General features: G+C 42.7%; 2 protein-coding genes across 4 annotated transcripts; one reads left to right on the top strand and one right to left on the bottom strand.

The window, feature by feature from the left end:
• The first annotated feature begins 2,849 nt into the window (after positions 1-2,849).
• On the top strand, positions 2,850-19,015 carry si:dkeyp-97b10.3. Of its 3 annotated transcripts, none has more exons than XM_037973502.1 (17): positions 2,850-3,262; positions 7,212-7,243; positions 9,619-9,657; positions 9,765-9,836; positions 10,519-10,557; positions 10,653-10,688; positions 11,231-11,266; positions 11,353-11,399; positions 13,202-13,254; positions 13,328-13,554; positions 13,651-13,904; positions 15,646-15,771; positions 15,903-16,038; positions 16,108-16,155; positions 16,262-16,333; positions 16,476-16,766; positions 17,966-19,015. In XM_037973502.1, exons 1-17 carry the CDS (start codon positions 3,213-3,215, stop codon positions 17,992-17,994), a joined length of 1,587 nt encoding a protein of 528 aa, XP_037829430.1. In that variant the 5' UTR covers positions 2,850-3,212; the 3' UTR covers positions 17,995-19,015. The 3 variants fall into 3 exon arrangements, with proteins under 3 accessions (XP_037829430.1, XP_024863510.1, XP_017280278.1); XM_025007742.2 differs by having other exon boundaries at positions 2,851-3,262; positions 10,522-10,557; positions 16,259-16,333; XM_017424789.3 differs by having other exon boundaries at positions 2,855-3,262; positions 16,259-16,333.
• A 2,329-nt stretch (positions 19,016-21,344) lies between these two features.
• On the bottom strand, positions 21,345-24,021 carry il12a (interleukin 12a). The gene is made up of 7 exons (XM_017424688.2): positions 24,003-24,021; positions 23,717-23,868; positions 23,540-23,623; positions 22,553-22,594; positions 22,329-22,472; positions 22,180-22,221; positions 21,345-21,961 (listed from the first exon to the last, which is right to left on the bottom strand). Exons 1-7 carry the CDS (start codon positions 24,019-24,021, stop codon positions 21,824-21,826), a joined length of 621 nt encoding a protein of 206 aa, XP_017280177.1. The 3' UTR covers positions 21,345-21,823.
• Positions 24,022-25,888: the final 1,867 nt, after the last annotated feature.

Genomic DNA, 25,888 nt, shown 5'->3' with positions numbered 1-25,888 from the left:
TTTTAAACAAACGGCTTAACATTTCAAGCTCTTCAAGTCACAGCGACAGGTGGCATCAGATTGACCGATTATTGATTAGAGCCGTTGTCTCACAGCAAGGAGGTTGCAGGTTCGAAACCTGGCTGCGGCCTTCTTGTGTGGAGTTCAAGACACTCACTGCAAACTACGAAATCAAACAGAAAAACAGGCTTTCCTGAACTGTATCACACTCGTTTGAAAGAGTTTACTGCAGCAGTTTTCCAGACGTGTCGAGATGCAATCCTGAAATGCGGGTATGCACTCAGTGTAAACAAAGAACTCGGCCGAGCGTAAATACATACCATTACATCAAAACCGATGGCCTTCTCCATCCACAAGTCTTTGACTTAAGGACACATTAACCATCGATACTGTGCAGATTTTGTTTCCGGTCTTCATGATTTTGCAGTGAAAACTGTGAAACTGTCATTAAGTGTGAGCTGAATGGTTGTTGGCTGGTTCTCATTTATCTCTGTGTGTGTGTGTGTGTGTGTTCGATAGACCGGCGACCTGTCGCATGTGTACCCTGCCTTTTTCCCCAATGACCTCTGGAGAAAGAAACCACCTCCTTGCGGATTAAAAATTCCCAGCAATCGAATCCTGTTAATGTAGCTGCTGGCTTTGTGTGTGGAGCACCACCTTTAGGTTACTCAGTATGATACCATGACGTGTGTAACATCGCCTAAAAACTCGATTAAATTGTAAATATACAAGCATTCTGCTGACTTTAAGGATAAGTTTAATCTACTGTAAGATGTACGTTCTTTAACCAACCATTTTCTATTATTATTTAGGTGGTTCTTTTTGCTGTTTGTGTGCTTTTTTTTAGTTTTTGTGTAAAAAAACTGATGACACAATGAGCTGAGTAAGGGAAAGTTACCAGAGTAAACTATGTACTGAGCCATAGTTGTGTATAAGTCAAAACTTAAAGAAATCCCCGCTCGAGTCGAAGGTTTGGATGGTTTCGGTACTTCCACATTTTAAGAAGACTTCTCATTTTTCTCTCGTCAGTTAAAAACTCTCCTTATGTCCTTCTGATCTTCCCTCTTCCTCCTCTTCCTCCTCTCTCTGCTTCTGCTTTATCTCCTCTGACTCCCTGAGCTCTCGTGGATATCGTTCACCCCAGCAGGGCCCGAAGTTGTGCTGCCTCTCCTCAGAGGAGCTCATCTGTCCTCTTGGACTCTCAGACCTGGATAATACCTGGCCTTCTCTCCTCGCTGCTGTCGGCGAACTACATATTTGTCAAGATGGACGAGTGGCCAAAGGAAGGACAGAGGGAGGAGATCAGTGACTGGACGCCTGGGACCTCCTGCAGGCAGCTCATATGTTATGATTGGCTTTGATTCCTTTGACACGTCTTTTTAACTGTGTGGTGCACTGAAGCTGTGATCAGTCCTCATGTCATTCATATAAACCCAGGATTTGAATGAGCCTTGGAGGAGGAAGAGGAAGAAGAGGCGGAGGAGAAGAAAGAGGAGGAGGAAGAAGTTCAAGCACAAGCTGGTTTTGTGGCTGGTGTATTTAATTTGTTGTCTGGTGCGACCTCTGCTGGTGGCTCTGTGTACCTGCAGCCCCAAGTTTCCCGCGTTCAGTGACCCAGGTGCACCACGGAGGGTTTGGGTATGGCAAGCCGTTGGATCATATATTAAAACCACACCTATCTCTAATTATTTTTACTTTTTTTTAATGTTAGCATTAATCAAAATTCAATTATTACAAGACAGAAATGTTAAAAGCGCCCCCCCCCAAAGTACTGATTCCTACTAATAAAAATTATGTTTTCAAGACTTTCAATTTTTCAGGAAGAAAATAATCCTAAAATACTTAAAAATGTTGAAAATTTGAAGTGGCTAATGAATTTCCTGGATAAATATTGCAGCTTAATTCTTCCTTGTCAAAAGGAACATTTTAGACAGCCAAAGGGGCTTTATTTATGTCCAAAATCAACCCATCAGATACCCTAAATGTCACTTTTCCCATTCATGTGTGTTGGGCTTTCAACTTCAGATATCCAGATATATTCTTCTTATCTAAAATAAACCCTGAAGACATCTGAAATAGTTTCTATAAGGGAAAAACTGTCATTTCAGTTGTCTACAATCCAATTGTTACTGGTGATAAGCTATTTATTAGATATATGAAATAACATTAGTGATATATATCTCATATGCTGATGGTACAGAAGCCTAACGTCATTCTAGAGAGCTAAAATATTGGTTTTAATTAAATTATAGATATCTTTTTCACCATCTCTGCCGTGGTCCTATATGAGCTATTGGCTTGCCATACTTGTTGTCCTTTTACTGTTTGGGAGAAGACTTATCAAACTAAATTGTTCCTGTATAATGTTCGCATATTATTTTAAAATAAAAAACTTTCTTTTCTCGGGTTTACTTTCGTGTATCTCAGTTAATTATTTATTTATTTATTTATTTCGAACAGACAGTAAAAAACAATAAAAAAAAAGAAATGAAATACAATGAAACAAACTTAAGAAATAAAATGTATAACAAAATTATTCTGCCCATGTGACATGCAAATTTGTTTTTATTTTTATTTTTATTTTTTTATATTCTGTTCGAAAAAGAGCAGGTAGAAGATACATCTTATAATGTCCTGCCCTTTTCCTACTTGTGTAGGAAATTAAAAGGAAAGTGTCAACTATCTTCACCGTAAAATCATTTACAGGGTTTTCACAAACCCCCCGCCCCCTCTGAAGGCGCGGGCTGCGGAGCTCCGCCCACAACGGTTTTGTTCGCACGCTTCCCCGCGCTGCGGCGCAACTGCGCAGGCGCCGATCTCTAACGCATCGCCTCGAGCCGCTACCGCGCGGGTTAGCCGTTAACATGATGTGTAGATCTACGGTGTTGATATTGAAAGCACGCGAGCCGTTTTTGTGAACGGAAACAATACCGTCTCATTTTTAACGTAAAAAAAATAAAATAAATAACAGACACACACACACACACACACAGAGGCTCCTGAACGCATCCTTCCCGGGTTTAGTAAAAGGCCCGATGATTGAAATATTATTACGCCGCGTTTAAAGGAGGAAACGGTTCAGCCACGAGGGCTTTGATACGTTAACGTTTATTTACGCTAACGTGCAGCGGGCTCGTGCAGCCTCTCAGGTTTTTTTTTTTTTTTTTTTGCGTAGTAAGAAAAGAAACGGGAGGAAGAGCGGCTTCGACGGGATGGTGGCGGAGATGGCGAGCTGCGGGGCGGCTTGCCACCTGGAAGACGGGTGAGTTATCACATTTTATCTCCGTAAAACAGAAAACTGTGAGCAGAGTGAACGCGGCGCCACAGGAAGTGGGTGCATCTTTTTGTCGCCTCGATCGGCTTTGTGCGTTTCGGAGACAAAAAACAAAAACAAAAGGCGCGTTTGTGCTCGGCGCTTCCTCGTTCGAGGAAAGCATCCAAAGCTGGAGAATAAATGGAGCAGAAACCTCTTTGTTGACGGTGAGCTGCAAGATGTTTAGTGTCGTTGCGCCGCGGTGACTCAGTAAAATGAGTCATCATGTCGGAGGAAGAGAAAGTTGTAAACCGTAGAAAAAACACCGAGACGCCGAAGTTAGCTTCCGATTTTACTCTGCCATAAAGGACTATTCCGTCGATTTCGCCCCCTTTAAATTGTCAGATCCAGCTCAGATCTGCTGCAGTTCAGAAGCTACAGTAATTAAAGGGGAAATTAATATAGTTTTTGGAGCTAACATAAAACCAAAGGAAATCATAAAAGTGTTTGTTTTCACACTAATTTTAAATTAACAAAAGAAGACTTATCCCGTGCCAAACGCAGACCTGGAACGAGGCAGTAAATGGCAAATACAGATAGCGTGGGGGCAAAATGATTCAGTTTGTTTTAATTAACCTATAACAGGTGTTTTATTCAGCTTTCCGAAGCTCAAGGAAGTTTGATGGATGTGGTTAGTTTAGCTCTGGTGACTGACTGCAGTCAGTCAACGTTTTGAAAACGACCAGACACACAAACCTGCAGCTGGTCCAGACAGCCCATCGCTGTCCGGACCGCCACCCGTCACCTGTTGATTTCAGGACCGCCACACGCTGCCTGGACCGCCGCCCATTGCTGTCCGGACCGCTACCCCCTGCCTCTCGCTGTCCGGATGGGAAACTGCTTCGATGAATGTGTGAAATGTGGGGCTCCAGTTCCCTTTAGACTACTAAAACCTGGACTAATTTCTTTTATACTGACAGCAGATTGTTTTAAAACCCAGTTTGGGATTTTGACCCCTTTATCTTGTTTGTAAAAGTACAAAACAGGTCACTGTGGTGCTTTTATGGCGTCTGGACCACGATGGAACATGTTCAGTTTAAAACCAACAGCACTGAGATTGTTACAGTGTGCTCCAGATGCCAAAAATAAAAGTAAAATAAGCTTGGTTATAGTGTAGAATAATTTAGTCCTGGTTTGATCAGTCAGTGTCGATCAGATACCAAAATAATCACTATACTGGCCTTTCTTGAAGTTTCAGAAATAGAATAAAGGTTTCACAAATCACAAACTGTGTTTTAACAAATCGGATTTTAGTGTAGGACAGTCCAGTCCATATTTGAAGTGTCTTAAATGTTGTAGTTTTTAAACTGGGATTGATAAAGACGGTCCTGACACAAAAAAAAAATGAGTGGAATAGCCCTTTATTGACCTTCCGCAGTTGAAGCTAAAATCAGAAGCTAACTTCAGCGTAAAAAACAAAAAAAACATCAAGGCTTTAATATAAAACAGGTTGGAAAACATTTAACATAACTTCCTGTTTAAAGTTTAGTTCAGAATAAAAACATGCATGTTAGGGTGCCTTCAGGCCCAGGATTCCCTTGACAAAAAGATCTGTGATCTTATTGGGACTTGCCTGGTTAAATAAGGGTTAATAAAATAAATAATTATTGATCATTTTATGTATGCCCCTTGTTTGATTTTAAAATTATCTCGTCCTGATATAAGCCGCCCATCAGTCCCTCCCTTTATTGTTGAAGCGGAGGCAGGTAAAGTGACACTGATGAGTCATTCTCCTCAGAGATATATGATCCGTTGCTCAGGTTGGGATGAACCAAACAGAAAAAAATCCCCATCTGGAAAAAAAGAAAAGGCTTTGTGTTGGTACGCTTACGGAGCAACTTGGAAAAACAACTTACTGAAAATAGGATGAAAAACCTGTGGCAGGAAGGAGTGAGGAGAAGTAAACTGAGCAAAGGTCGATTTTTTTATTTATTTATTTATGGCTGCAGCACAACGGACAGATGTTTATCTTCACCCAGATGTGGCGCGTCTCTGCGCTGTGTTCAGGAGAAGCAGGAGATCTAATGAAAATGTTGTGGCCTTAATCTCTCTGCAGGAATAGATCGAAAACTCCCACAGAGAGACCCGCCCAGAGCAGAGGAGGGCCGGTCTGAGTTTGGTAGAAAACGGGGAAGGAGGAATTCTGCTGCTGCCGTTCAGATCCATTTCCTGACCTTTGACCTTTCTGTCAGAACTCCGTCCAACAAGTCAACCCAAAACCAAAACAAAACATCAGGACAACAAAGGACAAACCAAACTATAAGATGTCTGAACACTGACAGCTGAATGATTTCACCGGACGAGCTGAAACTGAGCTGACAAAGCTAAAAGCAGTAAAAGCTTAGTTAGAAGCTAAATGTAGCAAAAAGCAGCAAAGGGCTAGCTAACATTAGCAAAAGGCTAAATAAAGTAGCAAAAGAGTTGATGTTAAAAGTAGCAAAGTGCTAGCTAAAAGAAAAAATGTAGGTAAACCGTAGCTAAAAGCTTAAAGTATCAAAAGACTAGCTAGAAACTTAAAGTACCAAAATGGTGGTTCAATGCTAAAAGCAGCAAGTGATGAGCTAAATTGAGCAACAGGCTAAAAGTAGCAAACATTTGGTTAGAAGCTAAATGTAGCAAAGGGCTAGCTAAAATCTAAATAGAGCAAAAGGCAAGCTAAAATTAGCAATATGCTAAAAGTTGCAAAGGCTTAGTTAGAAGCTAAAAGTAGCAAAATGGTAGCCGAAAGCTAAATTTAGCAAAAGGCTAATTTAAACAATAAAGTATCAAAAGACTAGCTAAAACTTAGTTTCAAAGGGATAGCTGAAAGCTAAATGTGGCTAAATGCTAAAAACAGCAGAACAGTAGCTAAAGACTCAAAGAAGACTAAGTTTACTGAATCAGATTTCAACCAAACTTTGTTTTTAAAGGAATTAAAGAGATTTCAGTGTTTTTCTAGGGAGAAAATATTAGTAAATAAAAGGTAAATTTTCCAAAAAGTTAAAACAAAAAACAACAAAAAGTTGCAGCGCCTTTTTCCTGAATGAGCCGAACATTTGGATGTATGAATGAATGAAGTGGCACAAAGAAGAAGTAGTTAGATTGTAAAAATGTAAATAACATCATTATTTACACCTTCAACCTAATCTGGGTCTGTTCTGGTCCAGTCGGGCCCGCAGTCTACATTTGTTGAGTCTGAATGTCTAAAAGCACAGTTTTGGCAGCCTCGCGCTTCTTTAGCTGAGAGGAATCGCCGATCGCCGTGGCAACTAACAAGCTCTGCCCCCGCTGGCTGTGGTGTTGCTGTTTGGCAGCGCTGACCTTGAGGAAAAGAGAGAGAGAGAGAAGCGTTTCCTGTTCAGCTGTGTTGAAAACAAAGGAAAACCGCAGCTCCTTATCGGCACCAAACAGACAAAACGCCAGAGCCGTAAAAATCCACATTTCCCGACCCTTCTGATCTCGTTTCGCCAACGTTTTACAGCTAAAGGAGACAAGCAGGAAACGACCCGGATGACCCCACTTCTCCACGCCTCCTCGGTGGGGAACTGGTTTGCTTTCTGTTTTGCCTCTCGCAGACCTCAGACATGTCGCCTCTTGTCGGGGACTCAGAAAGTTGATCCTCCTCTTCGTCACAACATTCAGGAATTATTTACTTATTGCCGTTTTGTCTCCTAGACTTGAAGAGTCTCAGTAACGGGCAGCATGTTCTCATGTCACACTTTACCTCTGATAGTTTTCTTGTAGCGTAAAATTCGTGACAGAGTGAATAAAAAAAAAAAAAAGGTTTGGTTAAAGGGGCGTGGGTTTATCTTCACATATGTTGGCAGTAAGAGTGACACACTTCCTGTTTTTCTAATCCGCTTTTTTGCCACAACACCCTGCAGCTGCAGCATAGTAACCTCTCTCATTTGCCTTACAGGGACGGCGATGTTCCCGCGCTGGAAAACAAAGGTAGACTCTCCCTCTTCCACACCTTTCAGCGGAGTGATTTGTTTCACGATTCTCTACATTAGCAATGAAAAAAGACCCCCCCCCCCCGTTTAAAAAAAACGTTTAAAGTGATCCTTTTTTTTGTAATTAAAGCTGCTTGAAAATCTAACCTTCATTCATGAATCTGATTCTTTAGTTGGAACAGATGGATAATAAATCTCTGCTTAGAAGTTTTTAATCGCCCACTGCTGCGTTGGCGTGCAGGTTTGTGTGCCTGCCTGTTAGCAAAATATCTCATGAGCCACTGGACGGGTTTTTAATGAAACTCTGGATGTAGCTCGAACTCAAGATGGCCACCGCAGCTAGCCGGCAGTAGCCAAAAAACAAGAACGGCTCCGACTCGGTCAGTCGTGCAGATGTTGAGTTAAAACCTGGAGTGGTAGTAGCTGAGAGTTGTTCGCAGCACGTGCTCTAAAGCAGCGCTCCCCGACCTTTTCAGCTTCACGGACCGGTTCATTATCAGACAGTGTTTTCCTGGACCGGCCTTTAAAGGTGTGGCTTATAAATACAACAAAATAAAACGATACAAGCGGCATGAAAACGGGGGTATTTTTAAAAAAACATAATGAACGTAAATCCAACGTGTCCTCGCAGCTTTGTTAGCTGCGTCCTGGTATCAACATGAATAACAGCCTCTCCTCCCCCTGATGTTGAATGTTTAAACACGCCCTTTAAAACAGGAGACACCACAAATATAAAGTGCACAAAGAACACAACTCATAACATTGAATCAGTGGAGCCCTGAGCCTGTTTCTCAGTAACCAGACAGTCCCATCTGGAGCTTCCAGAGACGTTTGTTTTTTACTCGTTTTGCTGCTTGTGGGTTTGTTTTTAGCGCTAACGGATCGCGTGACAAACCTGCGTTTTGTGCGTGTCTATCCCAGCCTTGGACTTTAGCAGATAAATAAAATCTAATCTTCCTCCCAGCCCGGAAATCCAGGGCACCCTGGAGCAGATTTTCACTCAGGATTGCCAATAATTTGTGTGTCTGTGTTTCCCTCAATGGGAGATCAGTTTGATTCCTGTCCCATGAAGTTAATTTCAGTTATCTTCATGGAGGAGGTGTGGATCTCAGTCATGCAGATCGTTTTCATTCCTGATTTCTCGGTTTGGCACAATAACCATCTTACCTGTTGTCGATGTCAAACTCCAGGCCTCGAGGGCCTGAAAGTTTCAGTTGTTTCCTGCTCCAACACACCTGATTCAAATTATTTAATCACCTCCTTACTAAATCACTGAGTTCTCGAGCAGCACGTCCACAAGCCATCAGGTCTTTTAAAGCAAGAACACGTCTAAAACATTCAGGAGTTCGGCCCCGGTGGAATGGAGTTTAACACTTGTGGTTTCGAGAAATGGTTTAATTCTGACAGGATTGAAGATCTGTCCGCTGCACTACGGCTGTAGACCAGCAGATGGCAGCAAACGCCCACCACCGTCCAGATCTCTGACGCGGTCCACAGCCCTGCCTGCATGTGGGCGTCCGTCAGCTCCCCGCCTCCCTCGTCAGTCTGATGATGGAGAAGCAGCTCCGTCGGAGCGAGGAAGAGTGATGCCCGATGCCCGCAGGCTCGTCCGGGGGGCGGCGCAGGAAGAGAGGCTCGGGAGGCAAATGAGGACATGATGACAGGAAAGGGAGAGGAGCGGCGGGAGGGAGATGGATGAGGATGGAGCGGGGATGGCAGCTTCCGCTTGTTAGGCTAAGATTAAAGTCTGTGGGCTGAAACGGGACATCAGGACATCGGGCCGATCTCAGGAGCCATCAGTAAAAACACCACTTTCTCAGCCACCGTTTAAAATAAAAGGTGGCTCTTTAAGTTAACAGTACTCAGGGCTTTTTGATGACTAATACAAATGATGTTTCTTTTTTAAGAGAGACGCTGAAGGAACTGGGGCGGCACCTGTTGTAACTCTGTACTTCTTCTGCACTTATCTGCTCTTGACTTTAAGCTTTTATTACTGTTCTTATGTAAGGAAATGAAGTCACAGCGTGCTTCGTGATGACGGGTTAGGCTGTTGAGGTTTCGTCAGCTTTAAATAAGCTTCAGAGCATGAGAAAGTAAAGCAGAAGAGCCCAACTTAGCATGCCACGTGTGTGGCTCTGCTGCAGCGTTATATTTCACAAAGATAATTAGATGTTTTCTTACCTCTTTAACAGGGAATCTGAGTGATATACAGAAAAGAAAATGCACAATGGTTATGAATCAGATGCTATCAGCGTATATAAATCACACACTACCTGCAGGATTTAATGAAATAAAACCACATTTTTGACATCATTGCATCATTTTTACAGGACAGGCTTAGTTCACCTGAAATCTGTGCCTGTTTGTTTACAGATCACCTGTCGGAGAGCGACAGCAGCAGCAGCAGTTCAGGTGAGCACAGAATCTTACATCACTTTTTCAGGATGTTTATGGCGGTGGCCCGGATCTTTCTCGCCTCATCCTTCAACAAGTCCTTCACATGTTGATTTACTGCGCAGAAAATGGCGGAACGTCGGCCGAGGACAGCTCGGAGGAGGACGAGGACAAGAACAAAGCTGAGGACGACTCCGGTGAGGGACACGCTCGTGATTCAGTTCAGATGTTTTTATTGGCTTTTGGCATTTCTTGTGCTTCAAATTCAACTTCATTTCAAACAAATGGAACCTTTCAAAACAGAAGTTGGAAAATTTATGAACAGTCAATATCTTACCTGTCGTAGATAGCTCCTTTGAATGATCTCAGTTTGGTAAAATAAAGCTTCACTCACAACCTGAAAGACAAAAAACATGTGAAATAAACAAGTGAGGTAAAGTTAGAAACATCAGGCTTGTCATTTCCTGTCTGCTTTTTTATTTTTTTTCCTCATCCAAATCTGACCGGCTTCTGCCGCTTGGCTCAGATTGTAAATAAATAAAAACCATAAACTGCTCTGAACTTTATACCTTTTTATTATTTGATCTTTGAGTTTCTGTTTCCTTATGAGACTTTTGATTCAACTCTTTTAAATTTATTTTACATCCAAACTATAGGGTTGAGTTTCTCTCAGACTGTAGCGTGTCCTTTATCTTCAGACACTGCTGCTGGCAGGAGCCTCGTGTTGATTTTTGCACACATTTTTTTTACTGTACGGACTATAAACTTATCTAATACTCAGACTTTCAGTAGCAGGCCAGATCAGGGTACAAGCATCGCACAAAGTTATAATTTTCGCTTTATTTTGTCCTGATTTCCTCGTGTTTCATCTGTCACCAGAAGGCTGTGCTGAAGGAGACGCCGGAGAGGAACAGGAAGGTGAGACCTCGGCTCAAAGTCTTATGATGTGCCTGGAAATGAAGATCACTGCTGGGTTTACCTAACAACATTTTTCTGTTTTTTTTTGCCCGCAGGCCGTAAGGAAGCCAAAGCGGAAGAACGTGAACAAAGTAAGACGCTCAACGGAGCACAAGGTTCGACTTGTTTGCATGCAGTCTGCACCTGCGAAGCAGTCATGCGACACTTTGACAAGATTTCCAATAACGTGCTGATCTGAAACTGCTCAGGAGTTCCAGCTCGATTGGAAACTTCAGGCCAGGCTTCTCAGAATCGCATCTTTAACAGACGGCAGGTGTTAAATCTGCGAGAACAGATCTGTGCTGCAGGTTTTCATATCGCCATAGCAGCGCTTCGGCCTTATTTATTTATTTATTTTGTTAAAGAAATCTTAACTACACGTTGCTTCTTTTACTGCCGTCACAAAGGAAGAAGGACCTTGTGCGTACGAGTGAGATCAGAGCATCAGGGCTCTCCAAATGTAGGCGCAGAACTTCAAAAAATGTGCTGAGGACAAGGAGGTTCACGTTTCTAACAGAATATAACAAAAACACCAGTACAGACAGAAATGCGTGACTAGGAACCTCGCAGTCCACCACGAGTAGAATGAAATAAGTTCTTCTGAATACTGGAATACTGATTGTTTTCCCTCCAGGTGCTGAACCAGAAGCAGCAGCTTTAAACGGGAGAGGTGAGCCGATCAGAACTTACGTCCTGAAGTCAGCATCCCCTGGCCTTTTAACAACATTTGATTTGTTGTCGTTTTTATCCTGACAGATGACAGATTCAAGTTATGCTGTGAAAAATGCAAAGCCATTCACCAGGTGAGCCCAGAAACCAGTTTACAGTATTTGTTGCTTAATGGGAATTGTTTGGCCACACCAGCAGGCAATAAGATGTACAATGTAAGATTTAACTAAAGAACAGTAAATCAAACCTTAAAAAGAGTAGAATTTATTTAATTAAGGAAGCCTGGCATAAGCACTGTAGTACTCTTTAACACTATTAACCCGTCGCTCTTTCATTTCCATCGTAATTTTTGATCCGCATGTCCTTCGGCAGCTTTGGAAAACCAAATACTAAATAGAGATTAAAGAATAGTTTAGTTGGGATTATTGTGTTATCGCTTTTTTGTAGCGGTACATCGTACGGCGCAGACAAAGTTCATAAAAAACTACAAAACCTTCTCATCAGAAGCATTGTTCGAAGTTTAAACGGGTCATAGAAAGCTGGACTTTACATGACTGAAGCGACATTTTGATACAATTTGTGTTTTTTTACAAAATGGCAGTTTTAAGTTTTATGACTTTTGAAGGTGTTATCGCAGAATGTTCAGCTTTGAGCTGTCGACACTTTCCAAAGTCTTTTGGAAGCGAACTCGTCTTGCTCCTGCGAACTTCACTCCTCTTAAACAGTTTACACGTCAAAACGTGGACGTTTCTGTCCACCTTAACTCGGTGTGTCTCTCACTGCTGCAGGACTTACAGTTTTCCTCTCAAATCCCCAGAGAGTGCAGAGTGCGCACGTTCAAACTCTTGTTGTTTTCTAGTGCCGGTTTCTCAGAATTTCTTCCAAACTAGACATGAAGGGTCTTATTAACCTGTTGTTTTCGTAGAGAAAACACTGTGGAAATGTGAACATTTCCACGCAAGATGACCGGATTCTTCTGCAACTTATGGTTAAGAAATGCTCTCACTACGACTTCCTGTTTGTGTGAGGCAGCGTTTCCGCTCTACGTTTGTTTCTGTGGGTTTGATTAGGACTGCTGTCAGGGCGTGACACAGGTGTCAGGTTACCATGGTGACCTTAATTAACCACTAGCAGCAGCCTTTAGCACTTCTTTTGATCCGGAGACTCTTTACTCTTCTTATACAGATGTTGGCGTGTTGTCAGCTTGGAGTTTTACAGAAGTGAGGCCTGGGCTAGTGTTGGGCTCATAGGGGCGATGGCATCATTTAGAGCAGGGGTCTCAAACTCAACTTACCTGGGGGGCCGCTGGAGGCAGAGTCTGGGTGAAGCTGGGCCGCATCAGGTGTTCCACAAAAAAAAAGTACAACCAATCCAATCTTCTCAGTTTTTACTAATAACAATTCAGAACACGCAGGACATGAACACTTCTTCAGAACATAGGTTTCTCTTACTTCTTCCTACTCCTTGCTGCCAGTGACTTCCTCTCACACAGCTGATATACGTATTAATATTCCATCTCCCACTTCTCCTGAAATTGCGGGTTTTGAAAAAGATGTGACTGGAGCTGGGTGATAAAAACATCCTTGCACTGAGTGACAGGATATATTTTCCCTCCAATTGTTGACAGTCCCGAAACACGTTTCAAGTGAACAATGTTGCTAATTCGTGTTGTCAAGAGCCTGAGCTACGGTAGCTAAAAAAATATGTAATGCTCAGGATGACGACTCACGCAGGTGCACGTGAGGAAAAAAATGTGTGGGCTGCAGTAGCATCAAGCTTTGATTTCAGTTTGGGGGCCACAAAATATCGGTCTGCGGGCCGCAATTGGCCCCCGGGCCGTGAGTTTGAGACACACGATTTAAAGGTTCTTCAGAAATGGTTCAGGTGTGTTTTTATGTTATAACTGGGTAAAAAAATAAACTGTTGTTTTTAACAGACCCACGGCAGTGAGCTCGTTACCCCTCACAGGCTCTCAAAGGGACGATTTCAGTAAGTGAGACACTGTGTCCCCGTAGACCTGATGAAGGAGCAGCGTGATTCAGAGTGTGTGTGTGTGTGTTAGGTTGCAGCTGGAAGAAGAGGGCACATACGAGTGCTCGGTCACCGGCCTGGTTTTTGAAGCAAGCCAGCGCGTTCTCGTGCGGTACTCCGTCTTATCTTGGTCCAAGTTTGGCGCTTTCCTGCCCAACTCTTGGAAATGCGCTGGACCCATCTTCAACGTGGACACGGTGGACAAGGACGCGTCTGCCCTCAAGTCCATCCAGTTCCCTCACTCAGTCTGTCTTGCACGTAAGAACATTTGAACTCTGTTTCGGTAACTAAAACGCAGAGATGGATTTAAACAGCTGTCGTAAAACTTTATCGATCCCCTCTGTCTTTACAAAGACCCGGAGGAGGACATGACGTTCAGAGTCCTGCACATAAAGGACAACCGTCCGCTCCTTGAGCCGACCTCGGACCACACGGGGAGCCACGTTAAGTGGAACGTGAGCTCCCTGTCGCCCGTGGGTCCCATCCTGCAGACGAACGGGGCCGTGGAGCACCACGGTGTGGTGCTGGTGTACAAGCAGCTCTGCAGCGACGCCAACAGCTACAGCTTCCACGTCTACCTGGCCACCAACAGCGCGTCGGACATCAAGGTGAGCGTCTCAGCGAACTGGTGCTTTCGGAAAGCAACCGCAAAAACGAACCAAACCTTCACATTCAGCTTTAAAACAAAACTGGTGGAAATTAGCTCAGATTTTTCCAAACTGTTTGTAGTTTCAGGATCCTGTTTTACTTTTACATCTGCAACACCTTATTTGTGGAAGGTCCTGTTTAATCTGTCATTTACGTGACAGCACACTGACTAAGAAGCAAACTCTGGTTTTTGTTCACCGTTCCCCAAATTTAGGGTGACAAACTCCTGCAGTAACTGTCTCGCTGTTCGCGAGGGTATTGTTTAAAATGTCTGAACACATACACATCATCAAAGCGCCTCTTTCGCTTTTCTGGCTTCTGAAAACATTTCCCCACAGTCCGAGTTTAAAGCCTTCTTTCTGCTAAATGCAAAATTTTCACGAATCGAATCAAAAACAAAACAGGAGCAGGAAAAATACCTTTATTGCAGCTGCTACACAAAGAAATATTCCACTCATGAGAGTGTGACCGGTCATGTTCGCCGAGTAAAACTCCGGCAAAATGCCTCACCTTTGAGGCGGCGTGCGTAAAAAATAAGAGTCATGTTAGAAGCCGAAGGGGAACTTTCACTTTTTGTTCGTCTTTTGGAGCGGCAGCGGTCTTTGATGTTGCCGCGCTTCGCGGAACAAGGAGCCGATTTCTGGGCTTGCGTAACACAACGATCGCTGGTTTCACTGGCCTAGCGCCGCCTGCCTGCCTGCCTGCTTGCCTGATGGGAACATTGAGCGGCAGTGGGGGGTGGGTAGAAATCGCTCGACGTGTTTCTAAGAACAGGCCGAAGAGTGCATCACAAAGTTCTGACTACGATATGTCAGTAAACAGCTGCAGCGCTGAAATCATTCAGGAAGTGTGATTGTGGTTGCTTGAGCCATGTGCGCTTAGGAGGCTCCAGATGATGAATAATCATGCTACATGCATTGTAACCCACAAGGAAAAAATGCCAGTTTCTGAAATATGTAGTCATTATTGTTTCGATATGATATAATTTTCCGTCTCATGATGTTTTCCTGCTCTCGGCTAAATTCGTACCGACCTTTTTGTCACCAAAATCTTTAGTGGAGTTATTTCTTTTTTTTTCACAACCCTTCTGGAACAGTTGGGATTTACACGTCATGTAAGCCTGTATTTTATTCACAAGGGAACATAATAAACACATCAAATGTACGATTTTTTTAGGAGATAATGGGTCATTTTGAACTGGATGCCAGCAACGCATCTCCAAACTGTCGGGTCGGGGGGCAACAACAGCCTTTTCAAGTTAGTGGCGGGAATAAGAAACAGCTGGAGGAGCTGAGAGGACTGGGGATAAAAAAAAGAGCATTTTAGAGAAGTGAAAATGGGCAGAGGTTCAGCAGTCTCCAAAAAGCTGCGACTAAAACTAGCAGAACAGTTTCGGATTAATGTTCCTCAGTGGAAAATTGGGAAGACTTTGAGTATCCCATCATCTACAGTTCAAAATATAATCAAAAGATTAAAAAAAAAAATCTGGAGGAATGTCTGAGCTTAAAGGACAAAAGGCTGAAAGCTGATATTGGACGCTGTGATCTTCAGGCCCTCGGGGGGCCGCTCCATTACAAAACGGGACTCAGAAGCCATGTGCGAACACCGTCCACAAGCCCTGCATTTTGTTTATTTTGTATTTTTTATTGCCAAGAAACTGACTCGCTCTCCGCTTCATCTCGTCTCCTCGCTGTAAATCAGGACATCGGCAAACAAGTGCGGGGCTACAAGAACCGTTACCTTAGGATTGATAAGCCTCCCACCTGCAAGCTGGACGAGGGGACGTATCGTCTCCTGAGCAAGCCGGAGGGAGAGATCAAACCTCAGGTGTGTCTCTTTGCACGACTCCTGCTAACAAGGAAGTGGAATATGCTGTATCATATCCTGCTGTGACTCCTCGGTGCAGCAGGGAGAATATTTATCCTCATCGAGCCAATAAGTGTTTCGCTTGTTCGCAGGACTTAAAATTCACCCTGGCCGTGACCAAAATGAAAGGCTACTTTGAAGCTTTCTTTGAGCAGCCGCCTCCTTTTAAATTATCTCTCATAGAGATCAACACGGAGCAGACTGTGTGGGACGCCACCATCAGAGAAGGTACCAGCGCACGCGGGCTCGGCGCCGAGTCTTTTCTCGGGCTTCTGAATGGCATCTCTTTCTTTTCAGGCGACTGCGTGGAAAACGTGGAGAAGAAGCCGAGGAAAAGAACAATCTGTACGTCTCCTCTCGTCTCGCTTTCAGTCAGAAGCCAAATTTCCCACATCGTGTTTTCAGCCTCTGCAGGGTGACTCACGTCTTATCGATCTCTCCTGTGCAGCAGGCAGACAGAGGAGCAGCAGCCCCTCAGAGGAGGAAACCGCCTGCAAAAGACCTCGATGGCAGGACGAGTCAGGTGACTTGGCTCTTTCTTTTTGAAACACTGAGTTCAGGGGGGAAAAAACATGAGCACAACTTTATAAAATTACCCAACTATTTCCAGATGTTTGTCCAGAATTAAAGTGAAACTAAGCACCTTTTTGTTTTGTTTTTTTCAGATGGACTAAAAGCTGTGATGCCGCAGGATCAGGACCTGTCAGATAAGCAGCTGCTGCGAGTATCCAAGCAGCTCGGGATGGAGTGGAAGCAGGTGGCCATCTTCCTTGGCCTGGAGTACAGGGAGCTGGACGACATCCAGGCAGCAGAGAAAGAAGTGAACATGCAGAAGCTGAAGATGCTGTTGGTGTGGAAGAAGAGGAGGAGGCCGGGCGAAGCCACGGCGGCCCACCTGTTGAAGAATTTGGAGGAAGTGGAGGAAGTGCCGAACGAGGTTTATCAGATTCTGAAAGGTACAACGAGACAGACGTACACATACAGTCTGATATGATACAATATGAAAACACAGTTTCTGCGTCGTTAAGTGGTTGTTTGGGGGTTAATGGAGCTCAAACTCATCAGGGTTTCACGTTAGAAAACGGCAGAGTTTCCTCGACTTTGTTTACAACTAAATTCGGTGATCAGTCACAGAAGTTCAGAATATCTGATCTCGGCTCCAACTTTAGCTTCCACTCTCTCCGTCGCTCGATTTCCTCCCCAGAATGTCCCTCCTTCTGTCTCCTCTCGCCGTTTCTCTTCAGAAGAAGAAGAGCTTCACCTTTTCTCTTCCCACCTGCCGTCTCTGCCTCCACCGTTCTCCCTCCGACTCCGTTTACATCCGGGGATTATTTCACCAACTCGATATCTGAAGTGAACTCGTCGATATTCGAATGTAAACAAACGACTCGTAATTGTTGGCAACAAAACACGACTATGCTGATTTCACTCATATATTACAAATTATGTGTTAAATTGTTGGTAGTGAAGGATGTGTGTTTAGTGGCTATTTTTATCATAGATGCTAAATTTACACCAAAACATTCAATTTAAAAACATTGAAAATTGCATATTTTGACAACTATTGTCTTTAAGTGAACAATACACAAAGATAATCCACCAGTATGATGATTTCACAATTCACAACAAAGTCTGTCCAAACAACTTGATCATCAAATATTAGTCAAGTCAAATCTGTGTACTGTAGTGTGACCGATTTCTGGAATTTGAGCATTTTATTCACAAGTTTACGAGTTGAAGGATATTGAACGCTTTAATAGCTGAACCTGCAGAACGTCGTGTTTTCATCGACTACATCAGCTGCTTATCTCTGGTATTCTGTTTGTTGTTGCTTTACAACATAAAAAAATGCACTTTTGAGTCCTAGTTTTATAAGATTAATGCAACAGGTTTGCCTCTTTGAATGTGTTAATCCCACCACATGGTGACGACCGACAGGTTAAAAAAAACTGTTCTGATGGAACAACCTGCATCCTGACGTTCGGCTCTTGTGTTACTCTTCAAATTAAAAGCATATTGATTCAAATTCCACGATGCATAGGCAGCAAAATCAACAAAAGATGCCAAGAGGGAAGAACAAATGTTACAAGATTGTGGATTTTGAGAACCTTTCTTCTTATTTTTTTGGTTTGTTGTTGTTGTTGTCCGTTTTCAGATATGAGCGACAACCGAGCGGCCAAGTGAGCGGGTTCTGAACTCAACAAACTGCTGAAAACGTTTTGCCTCCATCAAATGGAGTCAAGAAAAATCTCAGGAGTGGAGCGGAGCGGAGCCGGCCCGTGGACTAAACATCTCCTTCCTTTTTCTGTTTTCTGGACATGAACCAGTTGAGACGTTTTTTTGTTTCTTCCCTTCGCGATGTTCATCCAGTGGATGAACATCACTGACGCGGTCCTGTGTTTCTGTAACGACCGCAGAAAAGAGAGGTCACGTCGGAAGGTACCTCTTAGGTAACGCGTTCAAGAATGACTGAGAGGTCATTGAGGTTTTTGGTAGCTAATTATGTAGCTAGTAGCAGATGTAAATAGAGGTGCTGCAACCGCAAAAGTCAGGAAAACAAACCGAACAGGTCTTTGTTGTTTCACTTTTAAATAAAGCTTAAAAAAAAAAAATCAGGCATTAGAACAGGCTTTTTGTGTCTGTTCGAAGATTTAAAGACTGAAATTATGGACATAGTTTGTCTTAAAGATTTTTATACCTGTGTTTTTTTTTTTTTTTGTCAACTTTATTTTCAAATGTGTAGTTTATTTTTCTACGTTTATTTTCTGTCGTCTGTGTTTTATTTTGTGTCTTTGAATCAGGTGGAGCTGCAAAAGGTCCAAAATGAGTTTTATGTTTCTTAAAAAAGGACTTCCTAATGTCTCAAGGTGAGAACGCACACGTTGTCTTTGTCAAATGGAAATATTGTTTGTGTATTTCAGATGAGTACATTTTAAAAAAGAAAACCTTCGACTTTCTTGTATTTAGGGTTGAATTAGTTTTTTTCCACCACTTTAAGTGCAGCTTAAAAGTGGACAACAAATGTCCACTTTTGAATCTGCTTTCTGGAGCCATTTTTTATTTTTTACAAATTAACCAGTAAAATAAAAAAGAAGAAGAAGAAAAAAAAACTACACTGTAAATGCTTTGAATTTCTCCAGTTACAATACTTGAAATAAATCTGTTTCTGACATGTCGACACTATTAAAGAAAAGCTTCAAACGGCTTCCTTGTAACAATTATTGTGATCTTCAGTTCAAATATTTTGTTGCAGTAAGTTGGTGGTCCTTTCTGTTGTTTTTGTCACGTTAAAATCCCTCAAGGGACTTTTGGAGTTAAAGTTTTAACTGTTGACTGAATAAATATAGTAGATGAGATGAGATCTGATTTCTAAAATTACAGCATCTTTTAAAAGGTAAAAAGTTTGAACTTTGTGTAAAATGTGACTAAAAAGAGGTTACAGCAGTTCAAACTTCATTTGAAAGACATGTTTATTTAGAAACACCTCAGAATGTAGATTTAATACTATAACTACATAAAAAATACACACATTTGTATCATTTGTCTTCTATTTTTTCCCCCTATAATTTTTAATGTTTTCAGTCAGTTGCATGACAGCCATGTTTCCAAAAAAGGAAGTTAAAAAACAAAACTGGACTTCTGAAGCTGAAGTTCTATTTTTTCTTTTTACTTAATTTTTTGGATTTACTGTGTCTCTACACCAGCGACAGCCACCATTGTACGAGAACTCCTTTACGAAACAGTGAGGCTGTTCTAATACATGCAGGAAATGCTTCATTGTATTCTATTATTCATTTTATTAACCTTTATATAACCAGGCAAGTCCCACTGAGATCACAGATGTCAGCATCGTCTTGCTGAAATAAGCTTCCATGAATAAATGACTGAATATGTTGCTCTAAAACTCATAAATGTTGCTTTACCTGTGCACTAATGTTTCCTGATTCTGCTACAGACGTCGCTTTTAGGTCTTTCAAATGGTAAATGGCTCACACTTGTATTGCGCTTCATCTAGTCCAAGGACCCCAAAGCATTTTACACTACATTCAGTCACATTCAGTCATTCACACACTGATGGCGATGAGCTATATTGTAGCCAGACAGACAGAGGTGAGGCTACCATCACACCAGCGCAAGGCAGGTGAAGTGTCTTGCCCAAAGACACAACAGCTGAGACGGATTGAGCTGGGGTTCGAACCAGCAACCCTCTGGTCTGGACAAATCCCTGCCTCCTGAGCCACTGCCGACCTGGCGCTAATATATAACACTAATATCAAGTTTTAAACCACCCCAAATTTCTTTATTTTTTTTCTTAAAGAAGCCAGACTTTCATGTGATCCTCTAAAGTGCTCTTTATCAAAGTTGCTGAAGTTCTTTCACAGCTTTTCTTTGGACTTTGGCTGCTTTTCCACTCATTTTCTGTCCAGTATACTTTAACCGAAAAGCATTGAAAAAAATTAAAATAAATAATAGCTAACGGGGAAACTGGACAAGTGTGAAACAAGAGAACTAAAAAACTATTATAAGCAGTGTCTGAAAGTCATGTCTTTCAGAAATAATCATTAATTAAAAAAAAAATTTGAAGAAGTTCTGTGAACTATTAATAAAATATTACAAGCGTCTGGCAGCTTTAAACGGCAGAAATGCCAGATGACTCGAGAGTTTTGCACAGTGCTGTGCACCGAAGGTGATGAAATGATACATTCTTAGCAGTTTGTTAATTTGCTTTAAAAATTACGGTGGCCCTGAAGTGCAAACCACAACAACATCAACGAAACACACAAACAAAAAACAAAGCACACAAACAAAAAACGAAACACACAAACTAAAAACGAAGCACACAAACAAAAAACAGAAACGCAATTACATTAACAAACCGGAAAAGGTAGGTCCCAGTGGGACACCTGAGAAATCGCTGATTGGACGACACCACGTTTGAACCGGAAGTTTGGGCTATTGCACTTTCAGCGTTTCGGTAGGCGGGAAGACAGTTACAGCACCACGTATTGCCAAAACTGTGGAAAAGAGCTGGTTGAGGGCAGTCACCGAACTTTTGCAGTTGTTGTGGCAAGAGACTTCAAGAAATGATTACCGATAACATTCATGTCGTAGAATGTTCTACAGTTAGATTTATATCATGTTTTGTGGTTTGATTCACGACAGGAAGTAGGGGAGGCTGGGAAAGAAAAGGGAGGGAAAATAACCTCTGTTTTTGTGTGTGTTTGTCTGTAAGGCGTAGCTGTGGCCGACAACAGCGAGTTAATAAAAACTGTTCAGCTTCCACGAGAGTCGCCCTTTGTGTGAGCTAACGCATAACCAGGAAAGTGTTACAATATTTTTAAAAAACGAGCTAAAACCAGAAAAACTTCCGGCTCAAAAGAGGTGTCGTCCAATCAGCGATTTCTCAGGTCTCCCACTGGGACCTACCATTTCCGGTTTGTTAATGTAATTGCGTTTCTGTTTTTTGTTTGTGTGCTTCGATTTTTGTTTGTGTGTCTCGTTAATGTTGTTGTGGTTTGCACTTCAGGGCCACCGTAAAAAATAGTGGAGCTACATTATTTTCTCCCCACATCTTTATCTCAGATCTTCAAGCATCCTCAGTTTGATTTAAAAAACAAAAACAAAAAAAAAGTCAAGTTTTGATGCCACTAATAATTTATTATAAATAACAATAAATAAATAATATTACAGACCATCAAATAAATACATTCATGGAATGAACACGTCTTAAATAAATAATAAAATTTCCTTCGGTTTTGGAATACATTCATGCATCAAGACTGGCCAACATGGCCTGAACTGCCATCTTTGGCAACAGTTGGTCCGAGCCGAAACTCCCAGAGGAGCTGAAGCTTCGGACATTTAGCTTATGCCTGAGCAGCAGACAGATTTGCTTCGTTGGGTTCCGGTAGTTGTGAAGGATTATTACGGCTGGTGGTTTCATCGAGGGGAGTGGGGCAACTGTGTTATTGACTGGATTGATGGTGGCGTTCGACGAGGCTCCGGGGCCTGCCTACTTCCTGTGGTCGCCCGAGGAGATGTACCCCATGGCTCTGTTGATGGTGATGGCACGCACGTAGAAGCCCCTCATCATCTTGCACATCTTCTGCCGGTTCGTGAAGGAGTCGTTCTTCCACATGTCCGCAGCCTCCTTCTGAAAGGCGACAGAATGCAGAAGGATGAGTCATCGGCTGCATGAGGAAGTTCCCCGAGTGCCAGAAGAAAAGCAGCAAACAACAACAACAAGAAAAGGAAAGAAAGAAAAACCCTCAAGGATTTGAAACATTTTGATATCAGTTTTCATTTCAAACCGCAAGAAGAGATGCAAATAAGGAACAAGAACAAAAGGAGGAATTAAAAGAAAAATACCTCGGTGGAATCTTCCTCGCCGTTCGCCGTGGTGGAGCAGCTCTGTGCAAACCAAGGAAGATTTCAGTCAGGCAACTTCGAAATGTTATTTCCCGGGAGATTCTCTGGACGGGACTTGTTTCTTTCTGGCTTTACGCTAACAAACTCACCTTCCTCAGTTCCTTAACGACCGTCAGAGTGGGTCTCAGAAGCGCATCTTCCTCGTCGGGCCTGTGGAGTTGGGACTCGAGGTAGGACTGGATAGCAGTGTCGTAGTAGGCCAAGTCCTTCGTGATGCTCCTCCGACAGTCACTCTGTGAAAGGAGGGGAAGAAAGCGTGAGACGCCTTTTCTAATAAACACTGACCAAATGATCAGAAATCCCATCAGCGTACCTCGCTGAAGGCCGAGTCCTTCTGCCTCACGCAGCTGGAGTTCTGGAAAGAAAGAACATTTCAGACATGAGACGTTCGCTGTGGCTGACAGAGGTCATTAACCGCTGTTATTCGTCGTTGGATGTGTTTTTCTCAAGACTACGAGGTTTCCTCTAAAGAAAAGAAGCTTTTCGTGCTCTCGTTGTAAGATGATCGTGGTCCCATAATGTGCGTCTGTTTTGTCGTTTGGTGGCTCTGTCATAAAACTTGGGGATGTTTTAAAAATGAAGGACGTCCCTTAACTAATGGGGCTTTTTCAGCTTTAATCACGACTGTCCTGATTTCTAAAAAAAACACATACAGCCTTTTGTTTCATTGTGGTTTTTCAATATTGTCTACGCATCACAAAAAACAACTTTTGTTAGTGGACATAAATTACATTTTTTTTCCTTTATAAGACCATGTGATGCGATTAGCATTTATGTTCTCTCCTGATTCCTGAAGTCACCAGGAGATGTAATCTTTGGTCAGATGAACATATCATGTACTCTGTTCCCTGAATATGAACCGTCTGTGTCGAAAGTATTTGCACCTTTGTCCTCTTGTGAGTTTGGACCTCCTGGATTATTTTAAAACAGACTGTAAACACTAAGTGCACATCTTGCTATCAGAAGCTGCTCCAACATGAACTGTCTTAGGTTTGTTTTAATTTTGTTGTTTTTTTTTTCTTATCTTGTTGAGATAAGATCATGGATATAAATTTCTAGGCTCGTTCTGTCTCAGCTGCTGTACCTCATGTCCAATCAGATGTCATTAAAATCTGTTGGACAGAGAAGAGCTCAATCTCACCGTTTCCAGAAATCTTTTTTTCTTAGAAATAGATTTTAACGGGTTGTTTTCCGAGGAATATATTAAAGATACTTTGTTTTACCCTATAAAGAACCTGATACTTTATCATTATTGTTTAGTTCTTTTAAATAGTAGCCCAATGAGTGAAAATGGGTGTACCTGTGCGGGCGCGCAGGCCTGCTCCGTCTCCGCGCTGGGAATGGACACCTCATTGGAGGTGAGCAGCTGTTTATACCGCTCCTCCTGCAAACACAGAGCGCGGTTACAGGTGGTAACCACCGACAAGCCACGCGGGGGGATCGGACTTAAACACGGGAAACCTTAAAGGCTGCTCACGGTTGTCATGGTTGTGAGAAGATCCGTGATGTTCAGCAGGAGGCTCCTGAAGAGCGCCGCGCACTGCGCGCCGTCTGCGCTCGGAGCGGCCAGCGGCAGCGCGCAGGATCTGCGCCAGTTCAGGCTGAGCAGCAGCGCGCAGCAGGTGAGGACTGTGGACAGAAACGGGGGGGTTGGGGGGGTCAGCACATGGTCCTACACATGAATCCCCTGACAGCAAAAAAAACAACCAACCAACCAACTAACAAACAAAAAAAGGTGCGACGGTAAATCCGCGCAGACTTACGGAGATGAAACTTCGCCATATTCTCTGACCTTGAGGGAAAAAGCTCTGATGGAGGCTGGTGAGGCAGCGACAACAAACTGCTGCTTCCATCTCAAGCATCACTTTTATAGACGAGTTCGGGAGGGGGGTCCCCATCTCTCCCTCCTCCTCTGCCGTGGAAGACCAAGCAAAAAGAAAACTAAAAACGTAATGTGTAATTTCCGCGCGCCCAAGACAGAAAAACGTGAATGAAACTTCAGCTTCTGTCTTGGTCCCCAGGAAGGAGCTCCTCCCAAATGAGTCCTCGGACTGTCCCTCACTTATTTACATCCCTCCACTTGTATCATAATCCCAGCTTTTAAAGAAAGCTACAGATTATTTGAAGTCCTATCAGATTCCTCTTCTCCTGACTTGTTTTTTTTTAAATAATCTCAGTGTTATTAAAGTTATTGTTTGCATTGTTTTTGGTCGGTTTTCCCTAACAAAACACAGCAGGAATGAGTCCTAAAAATGGCATTTGCAGGAAGAAACATGCAACTGCAAACAAGCAAACAAACAAATCTCTGTTGAACCTTCAGGTAGCTTTTATTTAATCCTCTTTTCAGACTAACATGGAGCTCCTCTCCATCAAAACACAAGGAGAGGTTTGCACAAAGTGGCTCTGGATTGTAAGAATATACTGGTTTTGTAGCTGGAAGCTTTGGTCCTGAGATGAGTTCATGAGGGCAAAGCTAGTGTTAGAAATGGGTCAGTGTTGGGTGTGAGATTTGACGGGAAAGTGACCACAGTGACGTTCACCTCTGCCCTCCTTTGGTGCTGAATTACAGTGTGGTTAAAACCAGGCTGAGCTGCATCAGTCCAGCAGGGTGTGTGTGTGTGTGTGTGAGTATGTGTGTCCGCCCCTGGTTAGTTTCCGTCCTTTGTGACTCCATACATCATCTGTCCCAGACCCACGAAATCAACGTTTTCAGTCAAGTGGAGGAAGGTCCACTTATTTTTATTATGATTTCACGCAGATAGGTGGGGAACAGGATGGAAACCAATGAGTAAAGCAAAGGTTAGAGAGTAAAATATACTTTTAAAAAGCCCATATGAGCTGTCTTTATTATTTGTAACTTCTGCTGCTTCCCTCTTTGTGCTCTGACAGCTAATATGGCCAACGTTCTGTAGAGTTGGTTCACAAAAAGGTGAAGAAATACCGTTGATTAAAAGAAAAAGAACTAGCCCCGCCAGTACAGATTTGCATAATGCATAAGGGTTTCACCCGACTCTGTGAGGAATCACTCTCCATAATGAGTATATTTTTATCCTAAAATATTGATGTTATCATAGAAAACCTCTGACCTAGTTATAGTTTTAAAAAAATGCAAGGTTTAATTCATTATAAGGTTAAAATTGTATGTAAGATTTGATTCGTAAGCTTGTAAATGTTACATTTTAAATTGACGGCAATCTGACACTGTTCAGGCCTGCATGAAAATGCAAATTTAATATGAGCCGATCATTTATACAAATCACTTTTATATCAGAGGCGGTCCTAATCTGAAGTCTCGAGAGCGTCCGCCCACTGTTTCCCCTCTCAGAAGTTGTGAATTAACCTGAAGTGACAGCTTGCCAGATGTTTGCTAATTTGCGAAAAAAAAAAGTATATACTAAAGTCCAAACTAGGTGTTGACCCTGGTTTCTCAGACACCTTTCAGTTCCTGGTTGTGGAAAACCTGCAGCGCGGTCGTCAAGTTTTGACACTTGTGAAAGGTAGTGCGCTCTCTGAAACTACAGCGGTGAGCGTGTGGCTGCAGGAGTTTCCTGCCCTTTTGTCTGTCTTCACCACAACTCCATCAAGTGCTAAAACTTACGATCAGCCTTTAAGCAAATGTTATTTCTGCCAGGTATGCGACCCCCCCCCC

Source organism: Kryptolebias marmoratus, linkage group LG2 (genome assembly GCF_001649575.2).
Source record: "Kryptolebias marmoratus isolate JLee-2015 linkage group LG2, ASM164957v2, whole genome shotgun sequence".
NCBI classification, from domain to species: Eukaryota; Metazoa; Chordata; class Actinopteri; order Cyprinodontiformes; family Rivulidae; genus Kryptolebias; species Kryptolebias marmoratus.
This window is presented reverse-complemented; position numbering and strand designations above follow the sequence as displayed.

Excerpts from the sequence above, each read along its gene's own strand:
- si:dkeyp-97b10.3 (XM_017424789.3), top strand. The coding sequence starts at position 3,213 with ATGGTGGCGGAGATGGCGAGCTGCGGGGCGGCTTGCCACCTGGAAGAC. Across the intron at positions 7,244-9,618 it reads TCCCGCGCTGGAAAACAAAG|ATCACCTGTCGGAGAGCGAC; the intron begins GTAGACTCTCCC and ends GTTTGTTTACAG. Across the intron at positions 9,837-10,518 it reads CAAAGCTGAGGACGACTCCG|AAGGCTGTGCTGAAGGAGAC; the intron begins GTGAGGGACACG and ends ATCTGTCACCAG.
- il12a (XM_017424688.2), bottom strand. Across the intron at positions 22,595-23,539 it reads AGGCCTGCGCGCCCGCACAG|AACTCCAGCTGCGTGAGGCA; the intron begins GTACACCCATTT and ends CTTTCTTTCCAG. Across the intron at positions 22,473-22,552 it reads AGGACTCGGCCTTCAGCGAG|AGTGACTGTCGGAGGAGCAT; the intron begins GTACGCTGATGG and ends CTCCTTTCACAG.